This window comes from Salvia hispanica, chromosome 1, assembly GCF_029641045.1.
Source record: "Salvia hispanica isolate PSC_SH4W2 chromosome 1, Shi_PSC_v1, whole genome shotgun sequence".
NCBI classification, from domain to species: Eukaryota; Viridiplantae; Streptophyta; class Magnoliopsida; order Lamiales; family Lamiaceae; genus Salvia; species Salvia hispanica.
In genome coordinates, this window is record NC_142692.1 from 819994 (window position 1) to 844051 (window position 24058).

The 24058-nt window shown below is 33.6% G+C and overlaps 6 protein-coding genes across 6 annotated transcripts; 5 read left to right on the forward strand and 1 right to left on the reverse strand.

Moving 5' to 3' along the window:
- Positions 1 to 205: 205 nt before the first annotated feature.
- LOC125222811 (uncharacterized) lies at positions 206 to 1392 on the forward strand. Its single transcript, XM_048125637.2, has 4 exons — positions 206 to 363; positions 461 to 529; positions 758 to 864; positions 1253 to 1392. Exons 1-4 carry the CDS (start codon positions 327 to 329, stop codon positions 1319 to 1321), a joined length of 282 nt encoding a protein of 93 aa, XP_047981594.2. The 5' UTR covers positions 206 to 326; the 3' UTR covers positions 1322 to 1392.
- LOC148933016 (uncharacterized) lies at positions 1350 to 2286 on the forward strand. The gene has a single exon (XM_089066442.1). The coding sequence runs from the start codon at positions 1350 to 1352 to the stop codon at positions 2082 to 2084; it is 735 nt and encodes a 244-aa protein (XP_088922568.1). The 3' UTR covers positions 2085 to 2286.
- Positions 2287 to 3759: 1473 nt separating this feature from the next.
- On the forward strand, positions 3760 to 6782 carry LOC125222809 (transcription factor bHLH25-like). The gene is made up of 4 exons (XM_048125633.2): positions 3760 to 3883; positions 4472 to 4909; positions 5431 to 5796; positions 6549 to 6782. Exons 2-4 carry the CDS (start codon positions 4475 to 4477, stop codon positions 6615 to 6617), a joined length of 870 nt encoding a protein of 289 aa, XP_047981590.2. The 5' UTR covers positions 3760 to 3883; positions 4472 to 4474; the 3' UTR covers positions 6618 to 6782.
- Positions 6783 to 12866: 6084 nt separating this feature from the next.
- Positions 12867 to 15559, forward strand: LOC125220160 (transcription factor bHLH25-like). Its single transcript, XM_048122308.2, has 4 exons — positions 12867 to 13001; positions 13551 to 14013; positions 14457 to 14807; positions 15349 to 15559. Exons 2-4 carry the CDS (start codon positions 13555 to 13557, stop codon positions 15418 to 15420), a joined length of 882 nt encoding a protein of 293 aa, XP_047978265.2. The 5' UTR covers positions 12867 to 13001; positions 13551 to 13554; the 3' UTR covers positions 15421 to 15559.
- Positions 15560 to 17337: 1778 nt separating this feature from the next.
- On the forward strand, positions 17338 to 21516 carry LOC125222270 (esterase/lipase/thioesterase family protein). The gene is made up of 13 exons (XM_048124794.2): positions 17338 to 17473; positions 18343 to 18427; positions 18517 to 18587; positions 18751 to 18865; positions 19000 to 19079; positions 19435 to 19519; positions 19610 to 19690; positions 20157 to 20251; positions 20382 to 20432; positions 20587 to 20667; positions 20935 to 21007; positions 21091 to 21168; positions 21296 to 21516. Exons 1-13 carry the CDS (start codon positions 17346 to 17348, stop codon positions 21323 to 21325), a joined length of 1053 nt encoding a protein of 350 aa, XP_047980751.2. The 5' UTR covers positions 17338 to 17345; the 3' UTR covers positions 21326 to 21516.
- A 100-nt stretch (positions 21517 to 21616) lies between these two features.
- On the reverse strand, positions 21617 to 23452 carry CYTC-2 (cytochrome c-2). The gene is made up of 3 exons (XM_048124796.2): positions 23206 to 23452; positions 22249 to 22382; positions 21617 to 22006 (listed from the first exon to the last, which is right to left on the reverse strand). Exons 1-3 carry the CDS (start codon positions 23315 to 23317, stop codon positions 21914 to 21916), a joined length of 339 nt encoding a protein of 112 aa, XP_047980753.1. The 5' UTR covers positions 23318 to 23452; the 3' UTR covers positions 21617 to 21913.
- Positions 23453 to 24058: the final 606 nt, after the last annotated feature.

A 24058-nucleotide genomic window follows, 5' to 3' on the forward strand; every position in this document is an offset into this window, starting at 1 on the left:
AAAATGAATTTAAGCTTGGTGTATGGTTGGAGAGATTTCTACACCAAAACTCATTTATAGAGTATGATTGGAGATGGTCGAATCGAATCAAGCCAAAATTTTAATAAGTTTTTATTAGTAATACTAGGTATACTTTTTTCGAATATATTTTAATTTCACAAAATATTTATTGGGAACCTTACAAAATCAATGAAATAGCTAGGTGGGCCCCTTGTAAATTGCTAAAATTTAGCTCAGTTGAATTACCGATAAACCCTACAATCCTACACCCAAATTCCTGCAAAAAAAATTAGCTGCGTACAAAGATATGGCAATAGCGAAATCGGATGGCTAGAAGAGTTGCTTCAGAGTTGTTTGTAAGCAGTATGTATTGCTACTGATTTTAGCTTGTTGATTAGATTTCGGATTTTGATTTATTTTCTTCTTATGTGATTGTTGGTGATGTTAATTTGGCGATTAGGGTTGTCGTTTTACATTACAACTGGGGAATTGGAGAGGTTATTCTCGCCCTTTGGCTTGATTGAGCAAGGTAAAATTCGTTTTCTTAACATTGGACTGTTATTTTACCATTTATGTTTCAGGAATCGGAGATTTTTGTGTGTTATTGTTGAGGTCCAAGAAATGATCTTTAATTTGTGTATGCTATTTTTTTGTAGTGTTAAACTCATATTTGAAGAAATGGTCGTTGCTTTGTTTCTCTTGAAGGCATTTCTTATGGTTTTAGATAATGTCGTTTTGTGTGTGTTAATGTTTGCAGTAAGGCTTGTCAAAGATCCTAGGACCCAACGGCCGAAAGGTTTCGGTTTTGTCAAATTTGTGCGTGAAATAGATGCTAAAAATGCACTCAAGGCTATGAATGGCAGGGTAATGTCGGCTGTAGTAGCTACTTGTCGTTATTCTCCGTGTGTGATGTTTGTTGCACTTCGTTGTTTTGTTAAGGATTATGTCTACTGTAGTCTTGTGCTTCGTTGTTTCAAGTAAATCTCATCAAAGCTATTTTAGATGTTACTCTGTTACATATATGTGTGGCTTTCTTGATATCTGCTTTCGGTATTTTCGTCTAGGTAGTGTGTTGTTGTTTCACGATCTTTGGTGAATATTAAAGTTGTTAAAAGGAATTCTTAGTGTTCATGTAGATCAGGGCAATTAGGGACTTGAGTATGTGTTCCTCTCCGTTCCTCTAATCATCATGAGAATTGCATCAAGCGATTGAATTTCTTTTTCTGATTCGTCCAATTGTGTGAATCTGCAGATAGTGAATAGCAGGTTGATTTTTGTGGAATTAGCAGAAACTACAAATCCCGGGGAGTTGTCATCCTGAATATCTTGACATAGATACCTGAATCAACATGGGAGAACTCTTGGCATTTTCTCAGTCGGCTCTGCTGTTATTACCCACATCTCCACTCCGCTCTTCAAGGAAACATCCTCTTCTCACCAGTTGCAGCCGATCATCACTATCAGTAACTACACCCGTTGCTCACCTGTCAAAAAAGCATAGCATCTTTCCCACTTCTCATGGTGGGCGAAACCAATGTTCTTGGAGGACTGTAGCTGGACTCGTCTCGGACTCCAAGGTGCCTACTACCTTTACAGTTGATTCTGCTGGGGAAGGCATTGATATTCTACCAGACTCTGGGGGTTCTGACGACAGCATTGGTGGAGCTGGTGGAAACGGTGGTGGTGGTGGTGGAGGTGGAAATGATGGTGATAACAAAGGCGGGGGAAATGAAGATGAGAGCCATGAGAAAAGGAGAGGCATGTCGATGTCCCAGAAACTTACACTAGGCTACGCTGCCTTGGTTGGAATCGGTGGAGCAATGGGATATCTCAAGGGTGGAAGCCAGAAGTCTCTAATCGCGGGTGGAGTGTCAGCATCAGTACTGTTATTCGTCTACACCATGCTTCCGTCAAACCCTTTTCTGGCATCTTCAGTCGGTCTTCTTCTCTCCGCATCACTTCTTGGAGTGATGGGATTGCGTTTCAAGAAGTCGGGCAAGATCTTTCCAACTGGTGTCGTCACCTTTGTTTCGCTAGTCATGACCGGGGGCTATATGCATGGAATTCTTCGCGGTCTACACTGATCCGACGAGGCTGTGCGCCTTTTCCTTCGGCCTTTCGACTCAAAATGCAGCAGCGAGGATTCTGTATTGCTGGATGGAACTCTGCCCTTTTTGTTTTGTAAAACTCAGTGTTGCTTAATAGGAGTAAGAGTTGAGCTGTATTTACTGAATCATTTCTCCGTTTCAAAATAAAATAATATGAGAAATCCATTTGACTGAAAAAGTTTGAGATATTCCTATATATTACTCCCTCCGCTAAATCAGGCATTTTATTTTGCACACTCATTTTGAAAAAATAGTTATAAATAGTTAAAGTAGAGAAAAATTAAAATAAGAGTGAGAATATTATAAATAAAACTCTTCTCTACATTATTCTTTCTCTTACTTTACTCTCTCTCCACTTTAACTATTTAATACTGTATTATTTTTTCAAAATGAATGAAGAAAATGAAATGCATCTATTATCGTGTGGAACGGAAGGAGTAGTATATTATTGGTGTAGTAGAATTCGTGTTATAGTAGTTCATAATTTTAAAAGGTTTTATTTGCATTTACTTATTAGTTCACTGTGCAAGTGTTTCCATATTTTAATAATAAGAGATTTTTAATTGAACTGAATAATCATATTATTACATTCATAACTGGTAAGTGTGTTGCATGTCAAATAATTCTTGCGATTAATTATGCGAATGATTGCAACTTTTTAATTGTATTTATCCTTTTATATTTTCTATTGACATTTTCTTCGAGGTATTTATCATATTATATGTTATCTTGCGAGATGACTAGCTTATTTTATAAATTACTACATTAATATATATATGTTGGGACATTATCACATTTCATCAATTATGAAAACAACTCATCATCTCTACTGCACCAACTTAGAATATTATACTGTATGATATAATCAACATTCTAATGAAAGTTAAAGTACAACTACACTAAATTATTAAGTTAAAACAATTGTTTATGAGATTCAAGGCCCGGGATTCCTGCAATCTATCCTTAAGAAATTTCACCAAATGACCTAACTAATCATGTCTTCACAACAATAAGCCTATCTTATCCACCTTCATGTTTGCCAAATACTTCCTCCACGTGAAATTATCGGGTCTGTCCGCAAATACTTGTTTTATTTATAGTTTACTAATTTTAGTAAATGAATCTCACATTCCATTATTTTTATCCATGAAAAATAGTCCAATTTTCTATTCTGTGCCTCCAGCAGAATCAGTCGTATTTATGTATAAGTTTTCATCTTTAATGAGACGAGCCACATTTTTCACGAACAATACTTTAATCTTTTTTTCTATTGATCTCTCTATCCTTTATCATTTTTTTAATAAAATTCGTTTCGTTCACTATAAGACTAATTTTTTGTAAACAAATATATAAAACATGAGTATATTAAAAATTAGAATCCATATTTAAATAACCTTTTCTATGTATCTTCATTTCAATAAGAAAGGGAAATTATGAATAAAAATAATCATGTAAAACAAAAGAAACCAACCAAAAATAGCCAGGTGTGAAGAGAGAGTTTGACCAACATCATATACGTATATGTATACGTATACCCGTGGATAGTGCGCGTCCATAGAAACAGTATTTCACACGTGGGTTAATTATGCATTAGTTTTTTTCACACACAGCCAAGCAAAGAATATATTTTCCGACAAAATGATAAAAGAGTTAAGACAACACAAAATTTAGTCCTAAATTTAGTTGCACAGTTTGTACAGATATCTCATCATCTTCTTCCTTTTGCTTCCAATCTACTGGATTTGAATTGGACCCCAAACAAAACAAAAAACCAGGTAAACTTTGTTTTTAAGTTAATTTCTTCTTACATCATATAATATATATGCAGATATATGTGTTTCTTACATCATCAAAGAAGTTGATTAATTTCTCTTTATGATCTATTATATATGATTATACTTGTGCGTGTGTGTGTGTTTGTTTTTGTGTTTGTGTTTGTGCAATTTGAAGTGAGAAAAAAATTGATAAATTCAAGATCTTGAAGAAGCTTATGTGTGTGTATATATATATATATAGATTTTTATCATGAATCTCTCATCTCTCTCTCTCTCCCTCTTAGCATATTTTTGTATGTGTGTGTGTGATTGTGTTTGAGCAATTTGAAGTGAAAAAAAAAATGATAATTTCAAGATCTTGAAGAAGCTTATGTGTGTGTCATAATATGTATATATAGACTTTTGTCATGAATCTCTCATCTCTCTCTCTCTCTCTCTCTCTAACACACACACACACACTAATGGAGAGATTCTTGTACATCCCTAATTAGCATATTTTTGTATGTGTGTGTGTGTGTGTTTCTTAAGCAAATAAGGGTTGACCTTTTTTCTTCACAACATGATTTTTTTTAAATGGTGTATAAATAGGTCATGGAAAATGGAGAATTTTTTGAAGAGATCTTTGATCTGAAGCCAATTATCCCAGAGATCTACTCAAATGGAAGAAGCATCAAACCCCAAATTCCCTACACCAACAATCCTCCACCAAATTCCACTGCTGCAGTCCCCAAATTAATCTCTTTTGAGAGCTCAAATTCACCAAAAATGGATCAAAACATCACAAATCTCGACACCAACAGCGACTACTCTCTAACCTCAGAGATCATAAATTTCTCTTCTTCTGCAAAGGATGATAATTCCAGCAGCAGCAACGAGTACTACTCTCACTCAGCAAAGAGGAGCTCTTCTGCAGCCCCAAGAACTCCCTCACAAGCCATGGATCACGTCGTTGCCGAGAGGAAGAGGAGGGAGAATCTAAGCCAGCTCTTCATCAGCCTCTCTAAAGTCGTTCCGGGCCTCAAAAAGGTTGGATTTTGCAGCGTGCCAACGCTTTATCGCTCGAGCCCGTTTCCTAAAACTAACTTATTTACACACCCATATGAATCTTTATGTGATTTTGATTTTTTTTGGTTTTGTGATGAAGTTGAAATTTTATTGTGTACTAATGCCTTCTAGGTCGAGCATGTTTAACAAAACTAACTGATTTTCATGTCATGTGAATTTTTATGAGATTTTGTGCTTTTATTCGTATGTGATAAAATTGGATTTGATAGGTCGAGCCCGTTTAACAAAACCAATTTATTTTCAGAGCCATATGAATTTTTTATGTATTAATTATTTTTTTCGTATTTATCGTGCACAAACGCCTTCTAGGTCGAGCTTGTTTAACAAAACTAGCTTATCTACAGAGCCATTAGGCATATGAATCTTAATGTGATTTTGAGGAGTATTTTATTTTGTGAGTGATGAAGTTATAGTATTTTTTTGGACCGATTGATGCTTTATGCCTTTTTTTAATTTTTTATAATTTTTATGTGTAAAAAAAGTTGGACAAGGCTTCACTACTTGAAGATGGGATCAACTATGTGAAAGCTATGCAAGAACGAGTGCGTGTTTTGGAGGAAGAAGAGAAGAGAAGAGCAAGGGGAAGCTCCATAGATGCAGCTGCAGTGAAAGAGGACTCATCATCGTCGTCGTCATCGTCATCATCAGCTTACGACCTTAAATCGGACGGTCCAGAAATTCAAGCAAGAATTTCGAACAAGCATGTCTTGATTAAGATTTTCTGCAAGAATAAGATGGGGTTGATGTCAAGAATCCCAAGTGAAATGATGGAGATGCATCTCAATGTTGTGGACATGAGAATCATGCCTTTTGGAGGGAGTGCTCTTGATGTCACTATTCTTGCTGAGGTACTTATTTCTCCTCTACATGATTATCATATTTATATATGTCTAATATCACGCAACTTTTCTAAATATAGGGATCTTTTCACTGACTTCAAAGTTGGTGTATAATATCATGAACTTATATTGATGTGTCAATTACACACTATTACACTAATGATGAATATTCGCTTAATTTGAAAGATAGAACGATTGAATGACGTCTAATCAGTGATGTGAGCATCAATTTATGATCAGGGCTTTGATTTTTGAACGACTGAGACTTAAGTTGAAGCCATGTCATCAGTTAAATGTCACTCAATCGCCCATATCAATTCAATGTCACCCAGTCGTATTACCCTAAACCCCATTATCCGTGTGTAATTGACATTACGATTTAAGTTCATGATTTTTTACGAAGTCGTGAAAGAAAACGTTATGTGATATTAGACGGTAATAACTCTATTATTTTTGGTGTTACATTTTGTAATTTATTTAATTAAACTCAATATTTTTTTTAGAATTTAAATTTTAATTTAGCATAATTGTATAAAACTAAAAGGATTGTTATTGCTAGCCCATTTTTGTTCTGAGTAAGTGTAAGTAAATAATTCGTTTCCACCATACCTAATTAAATTTGCTTTAATTAAGTAGGTGCATGTAATATTCTTCAGAAACGATTTTTTTAGGCTATTATTTATGCCAATGCAAAATTTTAATACGTTACTTTAACATGTTCTACATCTTCAATTTAATTTGCTTATTATTAATTTATGCAGATGCAGAGAGAATTCAAGGGCACAACGAAAGACATTGTCGAACAATTGCATACCATATTTCTCATCTGATTGTGCCAGATTACATTAATTTAGAAGACATCAACGATCTATCTAATTTTCTGACTTTAGATCGTGTTTTTTCTTGTCTCATGATTCATGAATGATGAATTATTGAAGAGTGTATGAGATTATCCTAAACTTAAATCTTTTATTAGAAAATTTTAACATAATTAACCCATAACAGTCTGACATCTTACATCTATAACTACAAATAGTATAGCAGTAGGAGTATTTATTTATTTTCTTATGTTTATTAATTAATTGATTAGTATTCGTATACAATTGATTTCTGTTTTATCCTCGTTTAAATTAGAATAAACAAAATGTTCACTTCCCAAAGTTACCGCGTTTTGGAGTATAACGAGGTTTGACCCTAATTACAACTAATGAACATGAATTAGCCATATGTATAATCCTTCTCTTTATTTTAAACTCATTGTTTTTTATAAAAAAAGATTGAACTAAGTAGATAATATCTGTACTCCGAGGTTCGCACGTTAATTTGCACTTGAAATCTTATAAAATGAGTCTATACTAGTGACATATAAGTGAATCTTTACACATCCATATATGTCAAACGGGCATGTTAGAGTGCCACCACCCCTTAAAATAACAATATACCATCATTCCTAGTCAATTATTTATACACGTGGACGAATAATAAGCTGCCACGTTGCCAAAAAAAAAGGTTGAAAAACTCAGCCAACAATATGTTGCTCTTTATATAGCAATTTTTCTTGTCCAGCAATATCCAACACGTTATACAGCAATCTATAGATTGCTGTGTAGTGTTTGTAATATTGCTGTGTAATGTTTATAATACTGCTGTATAAGTGGTGTCACGGTGTCACTTTAAAGAGGAGGAGTTATTTTAACACAAACCATGCCAAATGTATTGCAAATAAATCAACAAATCAAGGGATGCGTCATACTACTACTGTTAGATTATAATAGTTGATGAAACACCTATAATAAATATATGCACCCTTAACAACAAAATTATGGAGTATATGTGAGTTAAATCCAATCCCCCCAATCTCTCTCTCTCTCTCTCAAAAACACACACACACACTTTGATCAAAATCATCCCAAAAATATCTAAAACATGGCTTCACATCATGCTCTCTTTCTCTATATAAATATATACATATATATTGAATCAAATTAAGTTGAAAACATGACTTATGGAGTATTATAAAGTGCTATCAAGTTATCAAACTCTTCTCCCTCTTACGTATTCAAGAGATTTCATAATTTAACTAATAATTAGTCTATATTAATCACTTGAAAATGCATTAGTATATTGCATCATCATATATAGTGAAAGATTTGATTCCTTTTTTGTTGCCTTATCTAGTAAAGTATATCGTGGGCCAATTTCTCGTGTTATACTATTTCCAGCTAACGACACTTGGTATCTATACGTAGACATGTTCGGTCACATACATATAAATAATTATGCAATAATACAATATATTATCTTCTTCAACTTGCTGATTAAAATATATTCCGACAGCCTTCATTTTTTTAATTCCTCAATTATGCGAACAACTCAGTTTTACTTTCACCAGGTTGGCAATATAATATGCAATAGCATTCTTATTGATGCAAGTTAATTAGAAAAATATGTCAAGTAATTAATACTTTAAATTAGATTGTCAACTAGAGAGATTATCAACATCTGCGCATTTAATCATTCATCAGTTTTTTAAAATAGGGATTACTTATGTAATGATTAGGCCAGCATGATTTCAATACTTCTTTTGATTTTTAAATCTTTTTTTTAGTTTTCTTTACATTGGATGCTGTCATTTTTCATAAACGTGATATTTATTTATTAACATTACTTTCTAGAGCAAGTTAAGTCACACAATAATTAAGCTTTAGCCCTCGAATACACGCAATTATATAGGCAGAAGTGCATTTTTCTTATTATCCAATTTTATAGGAGTACTATTTTTTTCACTTTTGGATAATTATATGTGTGGTGATTGGTACATCTCAATCGAAACTCTGTAGAAAAACTTGTGCTTGTTTTTACCAAAAAATTTCTCGACACTTTAGATTATGGTAGAGAAATAGCTTAATGACTTCGCTTTTGTTTACCTTATTAATATTGTCCACGCCAAAATGATTTTAGTATTATACAAGTAATTCAATAGAGTCAACTAGATAAATATCAATAATAATATTTAAAACATTTCTAAATGTGTGTGAATGTGATTGATAGTTTTTTTTTTTTTTCGAATTATTAACAATTAAACTTTATTCGAGAATTTTCTTTTATCGAAATAGCAATCTCCGTGATGCATTACGAATAGTTATTATTTAAATATAACTCTGTATATATATAGGAAATAAAATGAGAATAAATTAGTGAAGCCCTAATTCGAATTCACACGTGGGCAGATAGTATCTTTTCAAGTCTATTCGTACACACCACTATTTCTGTTATTTTTTCCGACCACCTTATCATTTACAACAGAAAATCTGCCCTAAATTTTATTCCTCACCTCATGCCACAAATTTATTCTACTGGTTTATATTTTTAAAAATTTCCTTAATAATTCCCAACCTATTCGGCTTTCTTAGTGAATTAAATATCTACAGATTTTTGCCTAATTATTCAAATAATATTATCGATTTAGCCTTAAAAATTATTACAGAATTTATGTAAATATTTCAAATAAAGAATTCGAATTTAGAATGTGGTAATTGCTGACCAAAATCAACTAAGCTGTCTAAGCATTGTGAGTTTAATTAATTAAACTATGTTATGAATCTGTATGGCATCAAATTCCTAGCTAGCTTTATATGTAATGCTGGAACACACGATCTATTTCTACCAATAAATTCAGCTATGATAATTTGACTAAATTAGACTAATTTCTTCCTAAACTATGCAATTGCAGGGTAAATTCCGTGGCCAGATTAAGGCCATTGTTGACCTTCAATTATAATTTATATATACACACGGTTTCTACTAATTCCTTGATTTAATCAACACCTCAAAGTTATCTATTTCAAATCGTGTTAATACTATTTCACGTATTTACTTTATATATATGAGTATGTCATATGGAAGGAAAATAACATATGATCAAATTTATGAATTCATATCATTAATAATAGTAGTAATTATATTTAACCCCTTATATTATAATGAATTCCAACTTTAGTAGTACTAAATAAATAATGGAGTAAATACTACTACCAAAGTATTCAATTAAATAATCTTTAGAATCATACCACGAGCAATGCATGTGTGCTTCAAAATGGATTAAAGTAAATATTATAATTTGAAAGAATCTAACTTACTTTCCTTGGAAGTTGCGGTGGAAATGGGCACTTGTTTCCACGCCTTTTTATTAGGGTTTCTTTTGTTGTTGTCGTCTTCTAATATCGCTTCCACAATTATAAATATGGTCACTACTTTTTTTTTTCACATTTCTTTTCGAGTATTATAAAGTACTCTGTTTTCGTGAGTGTATTATTGAGAAGAGCAATCACAAATTTATCCTATTTGGGACTACTAAATTTACGTGATATTCTACGTAGTTTTTTCTCCTACTTGTCACAAATTTTAAAAAGTAATCTAAACTATCATAAAACATTTTTACGGTTGTCAATGTATGACAAGATTTTTGCCGAAGATATCTTATTTGGGTTGTCATGGAAAATAACAAACAAAATGTAAAGTTTGTACTCCCTCCGTCCCCGATTAAAAGTCACACTTGCATTTCTGTACTCGTTTTGTAAAAATAATAATACATTGTTAAAGTCGATAAATAGTAAAATAAGATAGAGAAGAGTCTTCTTTACATTATTCTCTCTCTTACTTTACCATTTTTCCACTTTAATTATTTATTTATCATTTTTATAAAACGAGTGCAGAAATGCAAGTGTGACACTTAATCGGGAACGGAGGGAGTAATATTTTAGACCAATTTTAAAGTTCATTAGTAATATCAAAATTTGACTAAAGTTTATGATTTTAGGGACCAATATCCCATTAATAGAAAATGGTCATTTAACTTTTCAATACCATTAATAGAAAATGGTCATTTAACTTTCCATATTCATTGAAAGATAAGAGTCTTGATTTGAATAATTCCTTCATTTATTGCCGAATAAAGTATAGGTCTCCTCGTTTGCCATGATCAATTCATATACCACATAAAGAAATACTACTGTCCAATAATACACCTTTTGCCACTTAATTTATATCAGTCTTTGTTATCATCAACATCTCTTGTTCTGTTGTTCATATTAAATAGTTTGGGAAGCAGTTTTTTAACATTAATTCCCCAATTATCTAAACTACTGATGGAACTGTAGCAACTATATTTCACCAAATTGTAGAATATAATACTATTAGTTTTTTCATAAGGCAATCTATACATATATGATAATATGTTAGTTCATTAGTTTAGGAACTTTTTAATTAGGATTGCAAGATTCTTAAGATCTACATTACATCATCCGGAAAAATTGAAACACGAACATTTATTTTTCTGTTTAATGTAATATTTTTCTGTTTAATATCATATCATGCATAGCATGACGATACTGTTCGATTTATATTTAAATAATTAAATTAAAGCAGTTACAAAGTTACTTTTGTAAACTATCCCAAAAAAATTGGCATCCTGTAAAAATGAAACATTCTCTTTTTTTATTTGTCTCATAAAAGATGAACGTTTCTTAGAATGAAAACAATACCGTCTCTATTTTTTCTTGTCTCTTACTTTGCCCTCTCTGTATTAACTCACAAAATAACACTACACAAAATCATGTGCCGATAAATAAGTAAACGTTTCATTGCAATAAAATCTGCCCCTCTGTTGCCAACTACGCTGCCCCTGCGGGCACAGTAAACATTTCATATTTATTGCGACGGAAGGAGTAATTATTAGGGTAACTAATTTATCTTTAAGCAAATGAATTAGTAGCGACAAATTTTGAATTTTCACCTAAACCTTTTAATCTAAATACATTAATTTTGGCGTTCAGGTTTCCCCAGAGTTATATTTTCGAATTAAGTTGTCGTGTTTGTTGGAAGTGTGAATGTAAATTAGATCATTTATTCAACCATATATCATTATTTTCAATAGAACAAGGTAATTGAGATTGAGATAATAGCTTGGGAGTAGGATTAGAGTTTCTCTGCTAGGGAAACATATGTGATAAATCTAGGCTTGCAAGTTTTGTGACTGAATTCCGGCCATTGAATCTAGAAGTATATAAACCCGAATCTCTAATATCTTAATCCGAATAACCTTCATCTATTAAAAACAATTTTGTTTTAATGGTCAATCTAATTAATATGTCACACTAACACTTTCAAACAACGCATCAACTTTAATTTGAAAATAAATTGATATTATGCATAGAAAAAAAAGTTCATCATGTTTAAATTAAAAGAAATGTTACTATTGCTCCAAAAAAAAATGTTACTATTGAAGCCAAACGATGTCGTTTTAAACTAAAAATATGTTTACATACAAATTACCTCATTCTATTAAACAATGTCGTTTCAATGATCGATAATTTGTCATCCTTAATCCATGTATATTTAGATAAAAAAAATCATAAAATATCAAAAGTGCATATATTAACAAACAAATAGTAATTTTTAACGCTATTTTTACTTTAGGTGAACAAATTCCATGTTAATGTCTTGTGAGAATTAAAAAAACGTTTATTTTGCAATCTAGTTTGTGTTCTATCCTCAAATCATTCAAGGGATATTTTATATTTTCATTTTCTTTGCTGGCATTTTTACCCTTTTCTCTGTAAAGCATAAATATTAGTAGCATAATCACTATCATCTGTCAACCTTATTGTTAGCTTACATCATACGCTTTGCATGAATTGATTGAAGTGAGCTAATTTCATATTCTTTTTAATTCGCCTTTCTTCACAATTAGTATCATGAACTGTATATAACTATCAATTGAATTAGGAGAAATTATATATCCACTGTTGAAAAATAGCACACGCTAACTAACTTTAAGTAATTACGATAATCAATCATGTGCGTCACAAATATTGAAATAAAAAACTTCACATCAACGCGTTGAATTAATTTGCAAAAGTAAGAAGTGATAATGATTGCCCCCAAGAAACTTCCATTTCCTTTGACTAAAACATAAACATATGCGCACACATCTATGTATCTATAATCTTTATGTATAGAGCTCGTTATGCGCCTCCATTTCTACAGTCCAATCCCAGTTCACACGTGTGTGCGTATACCTATATATCTCCGACCGTTTCATCACACCTTGAAGAATATAATCTGTCTGAAGCTCACTCCCTGTGTGTGCAAGAGAGAGAGAGAGAGAAAGAAGGAGAAGAAGAAGAAATTTCAAAGCTTGTTTTAATTTCCAGGTATATTTCAAATTCTTCTACTACCATTTTAGTAAAAAAGAAAAATTAATAGTACATGAATTATAATATTTTGAAATTGGACAAGCTTCATCCTTTTGATTTGGTGTGAAATTTGAAGATACGAAGTTTTTATTAGTATCCAAAGGTATTATTCGATTGTTATGACTAATTACCACATGATTATTCAGTCTCATGAACCAAACACGGTACATATTCAACCATAAGATATAATGTTACAGATCGAACAATCCCAAGTCTTTGGTTTTGCCCAAAAAAAATGGTCAAAAATCCAATGAAAATTGTTGCATATTTTTCGTTTTTGCAAGAAAATGAATTCATGTATCACATACCATTAGAAAGTATCATTGGATTCATGTATCACATACCATTAGAATTTTAAAAGGTATCATCGCATGTTTTCCAAAGAATTGAGAAAATTATGAGTTTTCTCTACTTAATTGAAAACCAAAAAATTGATGACTAGGTATAGTTCATGTACTTTAATTTCTAATCATAATAAAAGTAATTAAATTTGTTGACATAATTTAGGGCTATGGAAATATTGGACGACGAATTCTTCTATCTCAACCCTTTTCTAGCTGAGATCTACTCCGGCAGCAGCGCCACCTCCCAAATTTCTCACGGCGACGGCGGCGATCAGCTGAGGATGAGCTCCACGAGCTTGATTAATTCATGGAATTGTGAGGAATCGATGAATTTGCCGAGTTCTTCAACAGTATCTGCTCATGTGGAAGCTCCACAGTTGATTTCTTTTGAGAAGGAGAGGTTTTTGCCGGCGAATGCAGATTGTGATGAAAACCTAACGCCGCAGATCATAAGCTTCTCGTCTTCGTCTAAAGAAGACGAGGAGTTCGGGAAGAGAGAGAGGGGTTCGACAGCAACGAGAACGCCGTTGCAAGCTCAGGATCATCTCATGGCGGAGAGGAAACGGCGTGAGGAATTACGGCAGCTCTTCATCGCTCTTTCTAAAGTTGTGCCGGGATTGAAGAAGGTAAATAATTAAATTTAATTAAATTGATAACACTAATTTATCTTCTTGAAATTATTCATTTAGGGGAAACAAATGTTAGTTTCTAGTTAATTTGTTTTAACCTAATCTAGTTAATTTGGATAACATAACGTGGTAGACTTCGTTTTGTATGTATCGATGTCTGAGGTTCAAACCTCACCAGTGTTATTAATCTCGTACGTTCAGAAAATGTCATTTTGATCTTAAGAGGTTTGAAAATTGTTGTGATTAAAAGGGATAAAAAATAAACTAGTACTCCACTTCATAAGCTCTTTTATGGTCTTACCAATTGTGTTGCGTCTTCATAAGTTCAAAATTTAGTTAAATGTACACAAAATTCTTATCTATACATAGTGACTATATACATTTGATGAGAAATCAAATTAACTAGTGAACTAATTTTGGTAAATCTCTATTTTATTTAGTTGGACAAGGCATCTCTACTAGAAGACGCTATACACCATTTGAAGTCGCTTCAAGAGAGAGTTAATGTGCTCGAAAACGAAGCCATGGCACGTTCCATAGGCGCGCCACGAGAAGATAGTGTGAGCGTCTCGTACAATGAGGATCCCTCGAATAGAGACTGCGAATTAGTATCGACAGAGATTAGTGCAAGAGTGAGGGAGAGGCATGTCCTGATAAAAATGTGTTGCAAGAAACAAATGGGATTGATGTCAAGAATTCCATGTGAAATGGAAAGGTTACATCTTAATGTTGCAGACATTAGAATCATGCCGTTTGGACAAGCAGCTCTAGATGTCACAATTCTTGCTGAGGTAATTTCTAGTATACTCCCTATTCTATAACTTTGCCTTTTCATAAATCAAATAGTTACATTTTTACTTAATATATATGATTATCATGGGTAAATAATCTCCATTTAAATTAATTAAGGATTATCCAGAACCCTTTTATTGCAAATAGTTCAACTTTTTCTTTAAGAACTTACTCATCAATTATTGAATTCGTTCTTTTTTATGTATCAAATGCTAATTAAACTTTATTTTATGGCTGGCATTAATTTCCAGAAAGAACGCATTATTTATCCAAAATTTGTTACTACTAGGAGTAGTACTATTTTACATTACTTTTGAAACATTGCATCTTCTAATACTTTTCTACGTCATCCCTAATTTCTACGAATGAATCTGCTTTTTTAATTTGAAGCTAAAATAGTAGAAATAGTAATTGCAAAACAAATATTATTTGAATTACAATATATTATAAAATCGTGCCTAGACTTTTAATTCAGCTAAAACTCTAGAGATTTCTATACTCTTAAAATTAAGAGATCTTATAATTTAATATGTATTGCAGATGAGGAGCGAATTCAGTGGGACAGTGAAGGACATTGTTGACCACCTGCAAGCTGTTGTTGGACAAATCTAAGGAAGAAAAACAAGACAAGAAGTATCCCTAATTCGAGGCACTAATTATACATATATAGCTGTCGCTTTTTTCTTACATTCATTTGTACTAATAGCACGTTTTAATTGAGCAGTAATAATAGTTTTTCAAAGTTGCACAACTTTTCATTGTGGGTTTAACTTTAAGCATACATACATAACATAAATCTCCCACTACAAAAAAGGGTTTCCGCGTTTCCATGCAACCATCTCCCACTTTTTTCCCATTTTTTTATACTTCTTTTTTTACATATTCAGTTAAGAAATATTATGAAGTTGTGAGAGAACATATTCGGAGATATTAGAAATGGGTCACTCACCCCTTAAAAGGGCTCATTCATTGATGTGGGCCGGAAAGGACATCGGTCTTCCACTCGTGAGGTAGATAAGCGATAAAGAGAAAATCATCATCGACTTGGGCCCGCTCTGATACCATATTAGAAATGAGTCACTCACCCCTTAAAAGGCCTCATAAGAGGGAGAGTTATCCACACTTATATAGATTAGATTAGATCATCACCAAGTCGATGTGGGACAGAATTTAGAGAATTTAACAGGAGATAGGAGATGCTTTTGTTACTCCTTCTTTCCAGTTTATTATACTCACACTGGAGAAACATGTGATTATAAAACTCATACCCAAGTTTCAAACGAAGTGTTGAACAATTAATCATTTCGAAAAATATTTCGTTCGGAAAAGCTAGAACAATTCAAAATTTGAGGGAGGTTCTAGAAAATATCAAAAGTTCGTGTATTTATAAGCAAATGACCTTATTCTATTAAAATCGGCGTCGTTTAGTGATCGTTGTTTTTCCCACACTGACACTTTCGGCGAACACATCAGATTCAATTTATAAAAAAATTACTTTTGGTTAAAAATCATAAATTACCAAAATATTTAGATTAGATAATAAAAATTCTTCAGGACAAGGAAATATTATCACGTATTTACAAGCAAATAAATATTGTATAGTGAAAGTTGTTGGTACCAAAATATTTAGATTAGATGATAAAAATTCTTCAGGAGTACATATTTGCTACTATTCATAAATACAACTTCATCCATCCAAGAAATATAGAGCATGTTTCACTAGTGAATGAATGTTGATAATGAGTTTTTACTGGAAAAATTATATTACTAAGAATATCACTATATTGAAAAAAAAATACATTTTTCCATAAATAGGAGTTGTTTATAATGTCGAGATATAAGTAAAGTATTAATCATTCATTTTCCAAAAAGTGAAATGGTATATATCCATACCACCTTAATTGTCTTGTTTAGAACAAAAAAGACCCTCTTTTACTACATGACGCAAAATTATATTTTCAGCCAATTCTTTTTACGCTTAAATAAATACATTAATTCATACACATTACTTTTCATTATTGAAAGTGAAACAATTCTAGGGTAGACTTTGACAATAATAGAAGTATGAACAAGTGGAAATCATATTAGGTGTCAATCCAAGTAGTGGTTGAGTCTTCTTTTCATAAGACTTAGTATAGTATTTCTAAATAATATTGTTTTATGCACTTGTCTCTTATATTTGGATTAGGTATGTGTATAATCTGTATATAGTATTTTTTTCAAAATTGAGTTGATATGCTCTCATTTCCACAAATCTAAACCCATACGTCACCCCTTAAAATATGAGCAGTATTATCATGTAGTAGTATTATATTTGTAGTCTTACACCACTACAATTTATCACGTGTATATAACATTATTATAGTAGTATTATACTAATTGGATGTAATTTAAGGCTTATTGGGCCCAATTAATATTTCAAATTCAAGTTGGGCTTTAGATTCGTTGGGCCTAAGTAGGGCCCATAAATTTGCAGCCCAAAATTCATCATCAAATAACCAACAAATATTAGCAGAGAATTAAGTTTGATCAAAGAAATGGAGAATTCATCGTCAAATCTAAGCTCGCTTCCTGAAGAGGATTCGCAAAATGGCGGAACTGCAGCTCAGAGTGCTGGAAAATCTCCATCGGCTTTTGCTTCCAAGCCTGATCGTCCTCCGATTCAGTAACTTTCTCGCGATTTTTTACTAATTTATGCTATTAGTAACGGTTTGTGATTCAGTTGTTTTTGTTTAGAATCTGAACTTGTTGATTAGTTTTTAGATTCTCTGGTTGTGATTCGTTCTGTTTGGAATATGAAATTTGAATCGTTCTGTTCTGTTTGAGCTTCGATTTTAATTGTATTATTATTGTGGTAGTGTATTTAGGTAATACTCAATTTAATAATGCTGTTTGGTTGCTGTGGTGAAAATGTTTGAAGTATCTATGAGCAGTACATAGATGCGTTAATTCACTAATATCCTCTGGTTTGTTAATTCTTACTCTCAGCTTATGATTTGTTGCATCAGAGAAGAATTTAGGATATGATCGTTGGTGAGAGTTTGTGATAAGAGTGATTTTAGTTACATACTAGTGAATTGAAGAAGTTTCCCTCTGAAAGTTTGTGATAAGAGTGATATAAGTTACTTACTAATGAATTGAAAAATTTTCCCCATAGAATTTGAAAAAATGGAAGAATTGCATATTTATGAACAGTTTGATTGATTAGTTCAAGGCGTACCGGCTTCTTCAGGAAAATTGACTGTTTTGGCGAACCGAAAACGGTCTTAGGGAAACTAATAAATAAGCAGGTAGGTAAGTAAAAGGTTGCTTGAACTGCTGCTGGAATTTATCTTTAATATTCTAATGGAGCTAAATCAGGAGTAATTTTGGTGCTGAACTTTAAAACTGGCATAAGTTTTTTTGCATTTCCTGCCGTCTTTGTTGATTTGCATACTTTCTTGTTGTGTTCACTATTTTACGACCCGGGCCTGAAAGATCACTTATTTGTCTTATTCTTACTGCTGTTGTTCTCTTCGTGGTTTTAACTTGTAGGACTTCATCAAAAAAATATGCACCATTAGATTGGTCAGACTACTTTGACCAAGAAGATGATGTTCGCATTCCAGACTCTGAAAATGTCAGTGGCATCATATTTTCAATCAATTTACGAATCTTCTATTCATGTTGTAATTCTAAAAGCTTCCTTTGGTCTGCTCTTTGCTTCAGGTGTTTCACTTCTATAAGGCAGGAAATGAGGGTCCAGTTGTTTTATGTCTCCATGGTGGGGGTTATTCAGGGTAGATCAACAGCTCGCATTTTAGAATGAAATCCTATATTTCTCTTATTAGTGTAAATATTGATTTCTTGTGATTTAAAGCTTTGAACTTAAAAAGCATATACTTTCGTGCAGAAAATTTAGTTGGTCCTAAATTGTGTGTTTTGTTCAACAACTTTTACCAGGCTCTCATTTGCTCTGTCAGCAAAACTAATTAAAGAGAAAGCTAGAGTAGTAGCATTGGATTTGAGGGGACATGGGAAGTCATACACTGAGAATGATTTAGATCTATCTATTGAGGTATCTATTTCTTTCATTGCAACCTAAGTTGATTACAATGCATTTTGATATAAAGTATTCTTATGTTCTAAGATCAGCATTGGACATTCTAGTCTGAACTTTGTCTGTGTTGACATTTTCACCAATAAATGCAGACTCTTTGCAATGATGTAGTGGCTGTTGTGAAGACAATGTATGGGGATTCTCCTCCAGCAATTGTGATGGTTGGCCACAGGTACTATCTCTATGGTAGAACGAAAATGTTATGCTTCGTACAATTACAATTGTTTGAATGTCACTTCACTTGGCGTTATCTTAACAAATAACATGCAAATATTCTCTGAGCAAGCTTTGAAGTCCAAAGTTGGACGTGTGAGAAATACCATAGTTCTATCCAGCCAACACTTGAATTTGTCTTTCTTCTGCTGAACTAGCCAGAATTTAAACGCTCAGTTGTCAATAAAATGGCAAATGCTGGATTATTGTTCTTGAGCAGCTTGGGCATTTGTGTTTCTTTGTCATGGATGATTCTGCTCTTATTTTTCCAATTACTAGTTGAATTTCATCCAAATTTAATGCATATAATGTAGTATGGGAGGTGCACTTGCTGTTCATATTGCTGCAAAGAAAGTGCTTCCTAGCCTGGCTGCGCTGGTTGTTGTGGATGTTGTTGAGGTTAGCTTAGCTCTTCATGTTTTTTAATGCTGTTGAGGTTGACTTCCAAATATTTGGTGTATGTGATCCTTTAGCTGCATAATATCTCAGGGTACAGCAATGGCTTCATTAATACATATGCAGCAGATCTTATCAAATCGAATGCAACATTTCTCCAGCATTGAGAAAGCGGTAATATTCTGTTGTTCGTTCAGTTCAGTGTGGTGTACTCAACTTTGCTAGCAGTTTCATGTACTCCACATGATAATGTTTCCTTATCCACCAGTTGATGGACAATGTCCTCAGATATTTTGGTCTATGAAAGAGATTATAGCCTTCAAAAGTTTGAAAAGCAAAAGTATAAAATGTTGCTCAATTCCTTCGTCATTCATTTCTAGTAAGATTTGGGATGGTAATTTTGAATATAACAGAAAACTATAAGCTTTAGCTTTCTAAAATGTGGTTCATTGTGTGTGATTTGACACCTCCTCCCATCGTCTTTCAAGGGATACGCAAGATGCGGAAAATGAAGTTAGTACAAACAAATCAAAGAGAAAAACTCTTACTCTTGGATATATCTACTCCGGCATAATTCCACTGTGAATTTTGTATTTCTTCTGATAGAAATTGTAACAGTGATTGTCCTATATGCTGTTAGATTGAATGGAATATCAAAGGAGGCTCTTTGAGAAACGTCGATTCTGCTCGTGTCTCTATCCCCAGTACACTAATCTATGATGATTCAAGAAAATGGTGAGCCATTCTACTGTGTTTTTCCTTTATAAGTTGTGTTCTTCTTCACTCTTCTGTTGTAAGCATGCCTGACACTGATTATATGATCTTCCCATTGAACTAACACAAGTTAGTCATGCTGGATCTGCAGCTATACCCACCGAGCTAAGCTGGTAGAAACTGAACAATATTGGAGAGGATGGTAAGATAGTTCTCCTCTGTACGCTAATTTTCAAATGTATTTGTTGTCATTATCTTGAAGACTTCAATTTTTTACTCACTCTGTTTGTCACATTTCAGAAATAATTTGTATTTCGTAGGAAGTGAACTCTTGACTATGGAGTTATTTGTTTCAGGTATGAAGGTCTTTCAGAAAAGTTCTTGGCTAGCCCTGTACCAAAACTCTTACTTCTGGCAGGAACTGATAGGCTTGACAAGTTAGTCCCTTCAATTTTTTAAAATATTATTCTTATAATACATCCAGTCTCATAAGATTGACCCAGTAATATACGTCTGATAGTCGTGAAGTCACGTTTATATTTGATCTGGTAACCCCCGATCTTTCTGCGTATGTTTGCCAGTATGAAGATTGTCACTTTGGTTATTGAATAGTTGAAACGATGATTTGTAGTCAAGGACTCAATGTTAAGAAATTGTACTCGTGTTATTTGAATAGCTACATGATTTTGATTTTTTCTTCTCAGAACTCTCACAATAGGCCAAATGCAAGGAAAATTTCAAATGATGGTGGTTAGGCACACCGGCCATGCCATACAGGTCTGATTCATCGAAGACTCATTCTTTGATCGTGTCTTATATTTAGCTGTCATCATAGTTGCCCACATGTTTGAGAATCGCAGGAGGATGTTCCGGATGAATTCGCCAATCTGATCCTCAATTTTATATCGCATAATCGGATTGGCCCTCATGGAGTTGTGGTTAGTACCTTACAAATCCATTTAGAGCATATTAGTAATCTTTAATTTCAACATCAAATAAAATGAATTTCGATCACACGCATGTTATCACAGCTTCCTTGCTGAGCTATTCTAATTCTTGTTTCAGATCCCAGGACTTCGTCGTCCGTCACAGTAGAAAGTCGAGCATTGAAGAAGTGAAAGGCAGCAATGGCATTTATTTAAAAAAACCAGGGCTTGTTGTAAGTGAACTATATTGGCATGTTTTCAAATTTCCAGATTTAGGAAGTAGTTTAAACATGCCAAGTGTACTAATGCAGACACAATAACACTCAAAAGCATAAACCCCTCGGATTTCATTGATAACAACACCTGTATGCTGTCTATGGCTCTATGCAGTCAAAATATAACATTGGTTGCAGTAAAAAGTTGTTTCATTAAACTACCACAAAGATTAAGTATCTATCAATTGGAAATAAATGGTTTCTTATCATAAGAAAGAGAATGTACTCCAGATCTTTTACAGACCAGAATAAGGGGTACTGTCGAAAAGAATGTTCAAGCAAACATAGCTTTGAACCTTTAGTATCTAGATAGGCATAGACCACTCAAATTTATTTCCATCTGACAAAAACATTAACTCTTGCAAGAGGGACTTCAAAAGGTATTCCAAAGAATTATTTAGTAGAGAGTATTTGTGTTTTTTTGCTACTCAAAAGGTAAAATGTGGCTCTCAACTGCAAAAAGACATAACCATGAAGTGTGCTTAAGCTGTGGACTCCTTCAGGTATGCAATGAGATCAGCACGGTCCTGAGGCTTCTTCAATCCTGGGAAAACCATCTTCGTTCCAGGGATGTACTGCAGGAACAAGATAAAAAAAATCGATATAAATAACAAAGATAACTTAAAAGTAGACTACAATAAAAGCTGTGTCTAGTCAGAAGGAAAGATGAAGATACATCACTATTCACTTGATCACTTTCCCTAACTAATCATGTATGACAGAGTAGGTGGTCCTTGGGATTATGTTAAACAACATAAATGAACCACAAACAACATCTTTAGAGTAATGGATTTGTCAATTTTCCAAACAAACTCACCTTCTTGGGATTCAACAAGTAATCATACAGGGTCTTCTCTTCCCAAATCACAGCCTTGTTCTTGTTACCAGCAGAGTACGAGTAACCCGGGGTAGTTCCAGACTGCCGCCCGAAGAGACCATTTAGGTTAGGTCCTGCAAATTCAAGCCTTTTAATCCCAGCATCCAAAAGAAAACAAATGCCCCAAAAGCATAGATGCACTTTTTTCCAATCTTTTAATCCCAGCATCCAAAAGAAAATAATATTCTCCTCATGAAAACTTATGCCTAGTGTCAAACAACATAAACCTGCCTCATATATGTGCATCTAATAAATGCACAAAGACCAAAGCCTAACAACACACACAAATATTGAGGTAGAGAAAGGTGCATACTAGGTGCCAAGTCTAACAACGACACCGGCAACAAATATTGATGTGAGAAAGGTGCATACCATTAAGATTCTTATTCATGCTAGCCTAGTGAATTCGTCTATCAATCTCCCCACTAAAACCATAAACAAGGCAGCCTATATAGTCCTTAGAGATGCTACATCTAGTGAGCTACAGGATTGATCCATTTGCCATGGATTTCAACATAATATACACAGGTTTTTGTGATTGATTTATACATTTGACTACGCCTAATTTAGCACCAGATAATAAACCCAAACTACAGATCCAATCTACCAAAAACATTGAGCTTTTCACACTCGAATTAAGAAGTAAAATTCTATACCTCGCAACTCATTTATTCATGATTTCCACAATTCCAATCTCTAGAGTTCAGCATATGAAAGGCAAGATCTCAATAATTCCACACAAGATCTAACTAAATCCAACCAATGAAACAGTAAAAAAACACCAGAAATCAAACATCAAAGCAACACAAAGCGTCGATTCACAAAAAAGTTAAGCAACAGATCAGATCTACAAATCGAAAGCAGGCGAGCTCAGAAACAGATCCAGGTCATCCATACCTTGCTTGTGGCCAGCTCCTTTGTCGACTGTGTGGCACTGAGCACACTTGGTCTTGAAAATCTTCTCTCCGGCGGCCTTGTTACCAGGCGGCGCTTCCTCAAACGACGCCATCCTAATTCAGATTTTTCCGGAAAGGTCCGAAAATAGAAAGCTATTCGCTAGAATTTAGAGAAGGAGCGAGGATCTCTCGAAGAGAAATTTCTAGGGTTTGCGGAGACGACGACGAATAAGGGGAGGATATATATATATGTGTATGAAAATGCGTGGGAAATGAAAAGAGAACGTGGTGTGCGTAAGCCCCTCTTGCGTGTTCTTTGCTGGCGGCCTATTATATTTTCTTTTCTAGAAATTTCCATATTTTTCCTTCTCTCTCCTATTTTTCTTTTTCTTCTTTATCGGATTATTTAGATAAAAAGATTTTTCGCTTTTACCAGTATTGACTCGATTTTAATCGGTTTTATACTCACATTTAGAGGTGTCCACAGTTTAGGAACTGGCGGTTACAGTTCGGAACCGCCAGTTCCGGTTTTGGAAATTGTTGAACCAGAATCGAACCGCGAGGGTGTTTCGCGGTTACGGTTTCGGTTCCAAAACTGTCGGTTTCGGTTTCAGTTCCGAACTGGCGGTTTTTCACGGTTCTGATTTGGAACCACTCGGAACCGGCGGTTCCGGCACGGTTTCGGTTTGAAAATTTTTGAACCTGAACCGAACCACGGTTCAAAAATCGACGGTTTCAGTTCGGGTAAATTTTCACGGTTTCGGTTCGGAACCATAACCGACAGTTGCAGTTTCGGTTTTAACCGCCAGTTCGATAAACCTTGGGCAGTTCTACTCGCATTTGTTGATTCATAA

Coding starts and splice junctions, on each gene's coding strand:
- LOC125222270 (XM_048124794.2), top strand. CDS start 17,346: ATGGAGAATTCATCGTCAAATCTAAGCTCGCTTCCTGAAGAGGATTCG. Junction 20,433..20,586: donor GAACAATATTGGAGAGGATG/GTAAGATAGTTC, acceptor TATTTGTTTCAG/GTATGAAGGTCTTTCAGAAA. Junction 21,169..21,295: donor TTGGCCCTCATGGAGTTGTG/GTTAGTACCTTA, acceptor TTCTTGTTTCAG/ATCCCAGGACTTCGTCGTCC.
- LOC125222811 (XM_048125637.2), top strand. CDS start 327: ATGGCTAGAAGAGTTGCTTCAGAGTTGTTTGTAAGCA. Junction 364..460: donor TTCAGAGTTGTTTGTAAGCA/GTATGTATTGCT, acceptor TTTGGCGATTAG/GGTTGTCGTTTTACATTACA. Junction 530..757: donor CTTTGGCTTGATTGAGCAAG/GTAAAATTCGTT, acceptor TAATGTTTGCAG/TAAGGCTTGTCAAAGATCCT.
- LOC125222809 (XM_048125633.2), top strand. CDS start 4,475: ATGGAAAATGGAGAATTTTTTGAAGAGATCTTTGATCTGAAGCCAATT. Junction 4,910..5,430: donor TCGTTCCGGGCCTCAAAAAG/GTTGGATTTTGC, acceptor GTGTAAAAAAAG/TTGGACAAGGCTTCACTACT. Junction 5,797..6,548: donor ATGTCACTATTCTTGCTGAG/GTACTTATTTCT, acceptor TAATTTATGCAG/ATGCAGAGAGAATTCAAGGG.
- LOC125220160 (XM_048122308.2), top strand. CDS start 13,555: ATGGAAATATTGGACGACGAATTCTTCTATCTCAACCCTTTTCTAGCT. Junction 14,014..14,456: donor TTGTGCCGGGATTGAAGAAG/GTAAATAATTAA, acceptor TATTTTATTTAG/TTGGACAAGGCATCTCTACT. Junction 14,808..15,348: donor ATGTCACAATTCTTGCTGAG/GTAATTTCTAGT, acceptor TATGTATTGCAG/ATGAGGAGCGAATTCAGTGG.
- LOC148933016 (XM_089066442.1), top strand. CDS start 1,350: ATGGGAGAACTCTTGGCATTTTCTCAGTCGGCTCTGCTGTTATTACCC.
- CYTC-2 (XM_048124796.2), bottom strand. CDS start 23,317: ATGGCGTCGTTTGAGGAAGCGCCGCCTGGTAACAAGGCCGCCGGAGAG. Junction 22,383..23,205: donor AGGAGCTGGCCACAAGCAAG/GTATGGATGACC, acceptor TTGAATTTGCAG/GACCTAACCTAAATGGTCTC. Junction 22,007..22,248: donor ACTTGTTGAATCCCAAGAAG/GTGAGTTTGTTT, acceptor TTGTTCCTGCAG/TACATCCCTGGAACGAAGAT.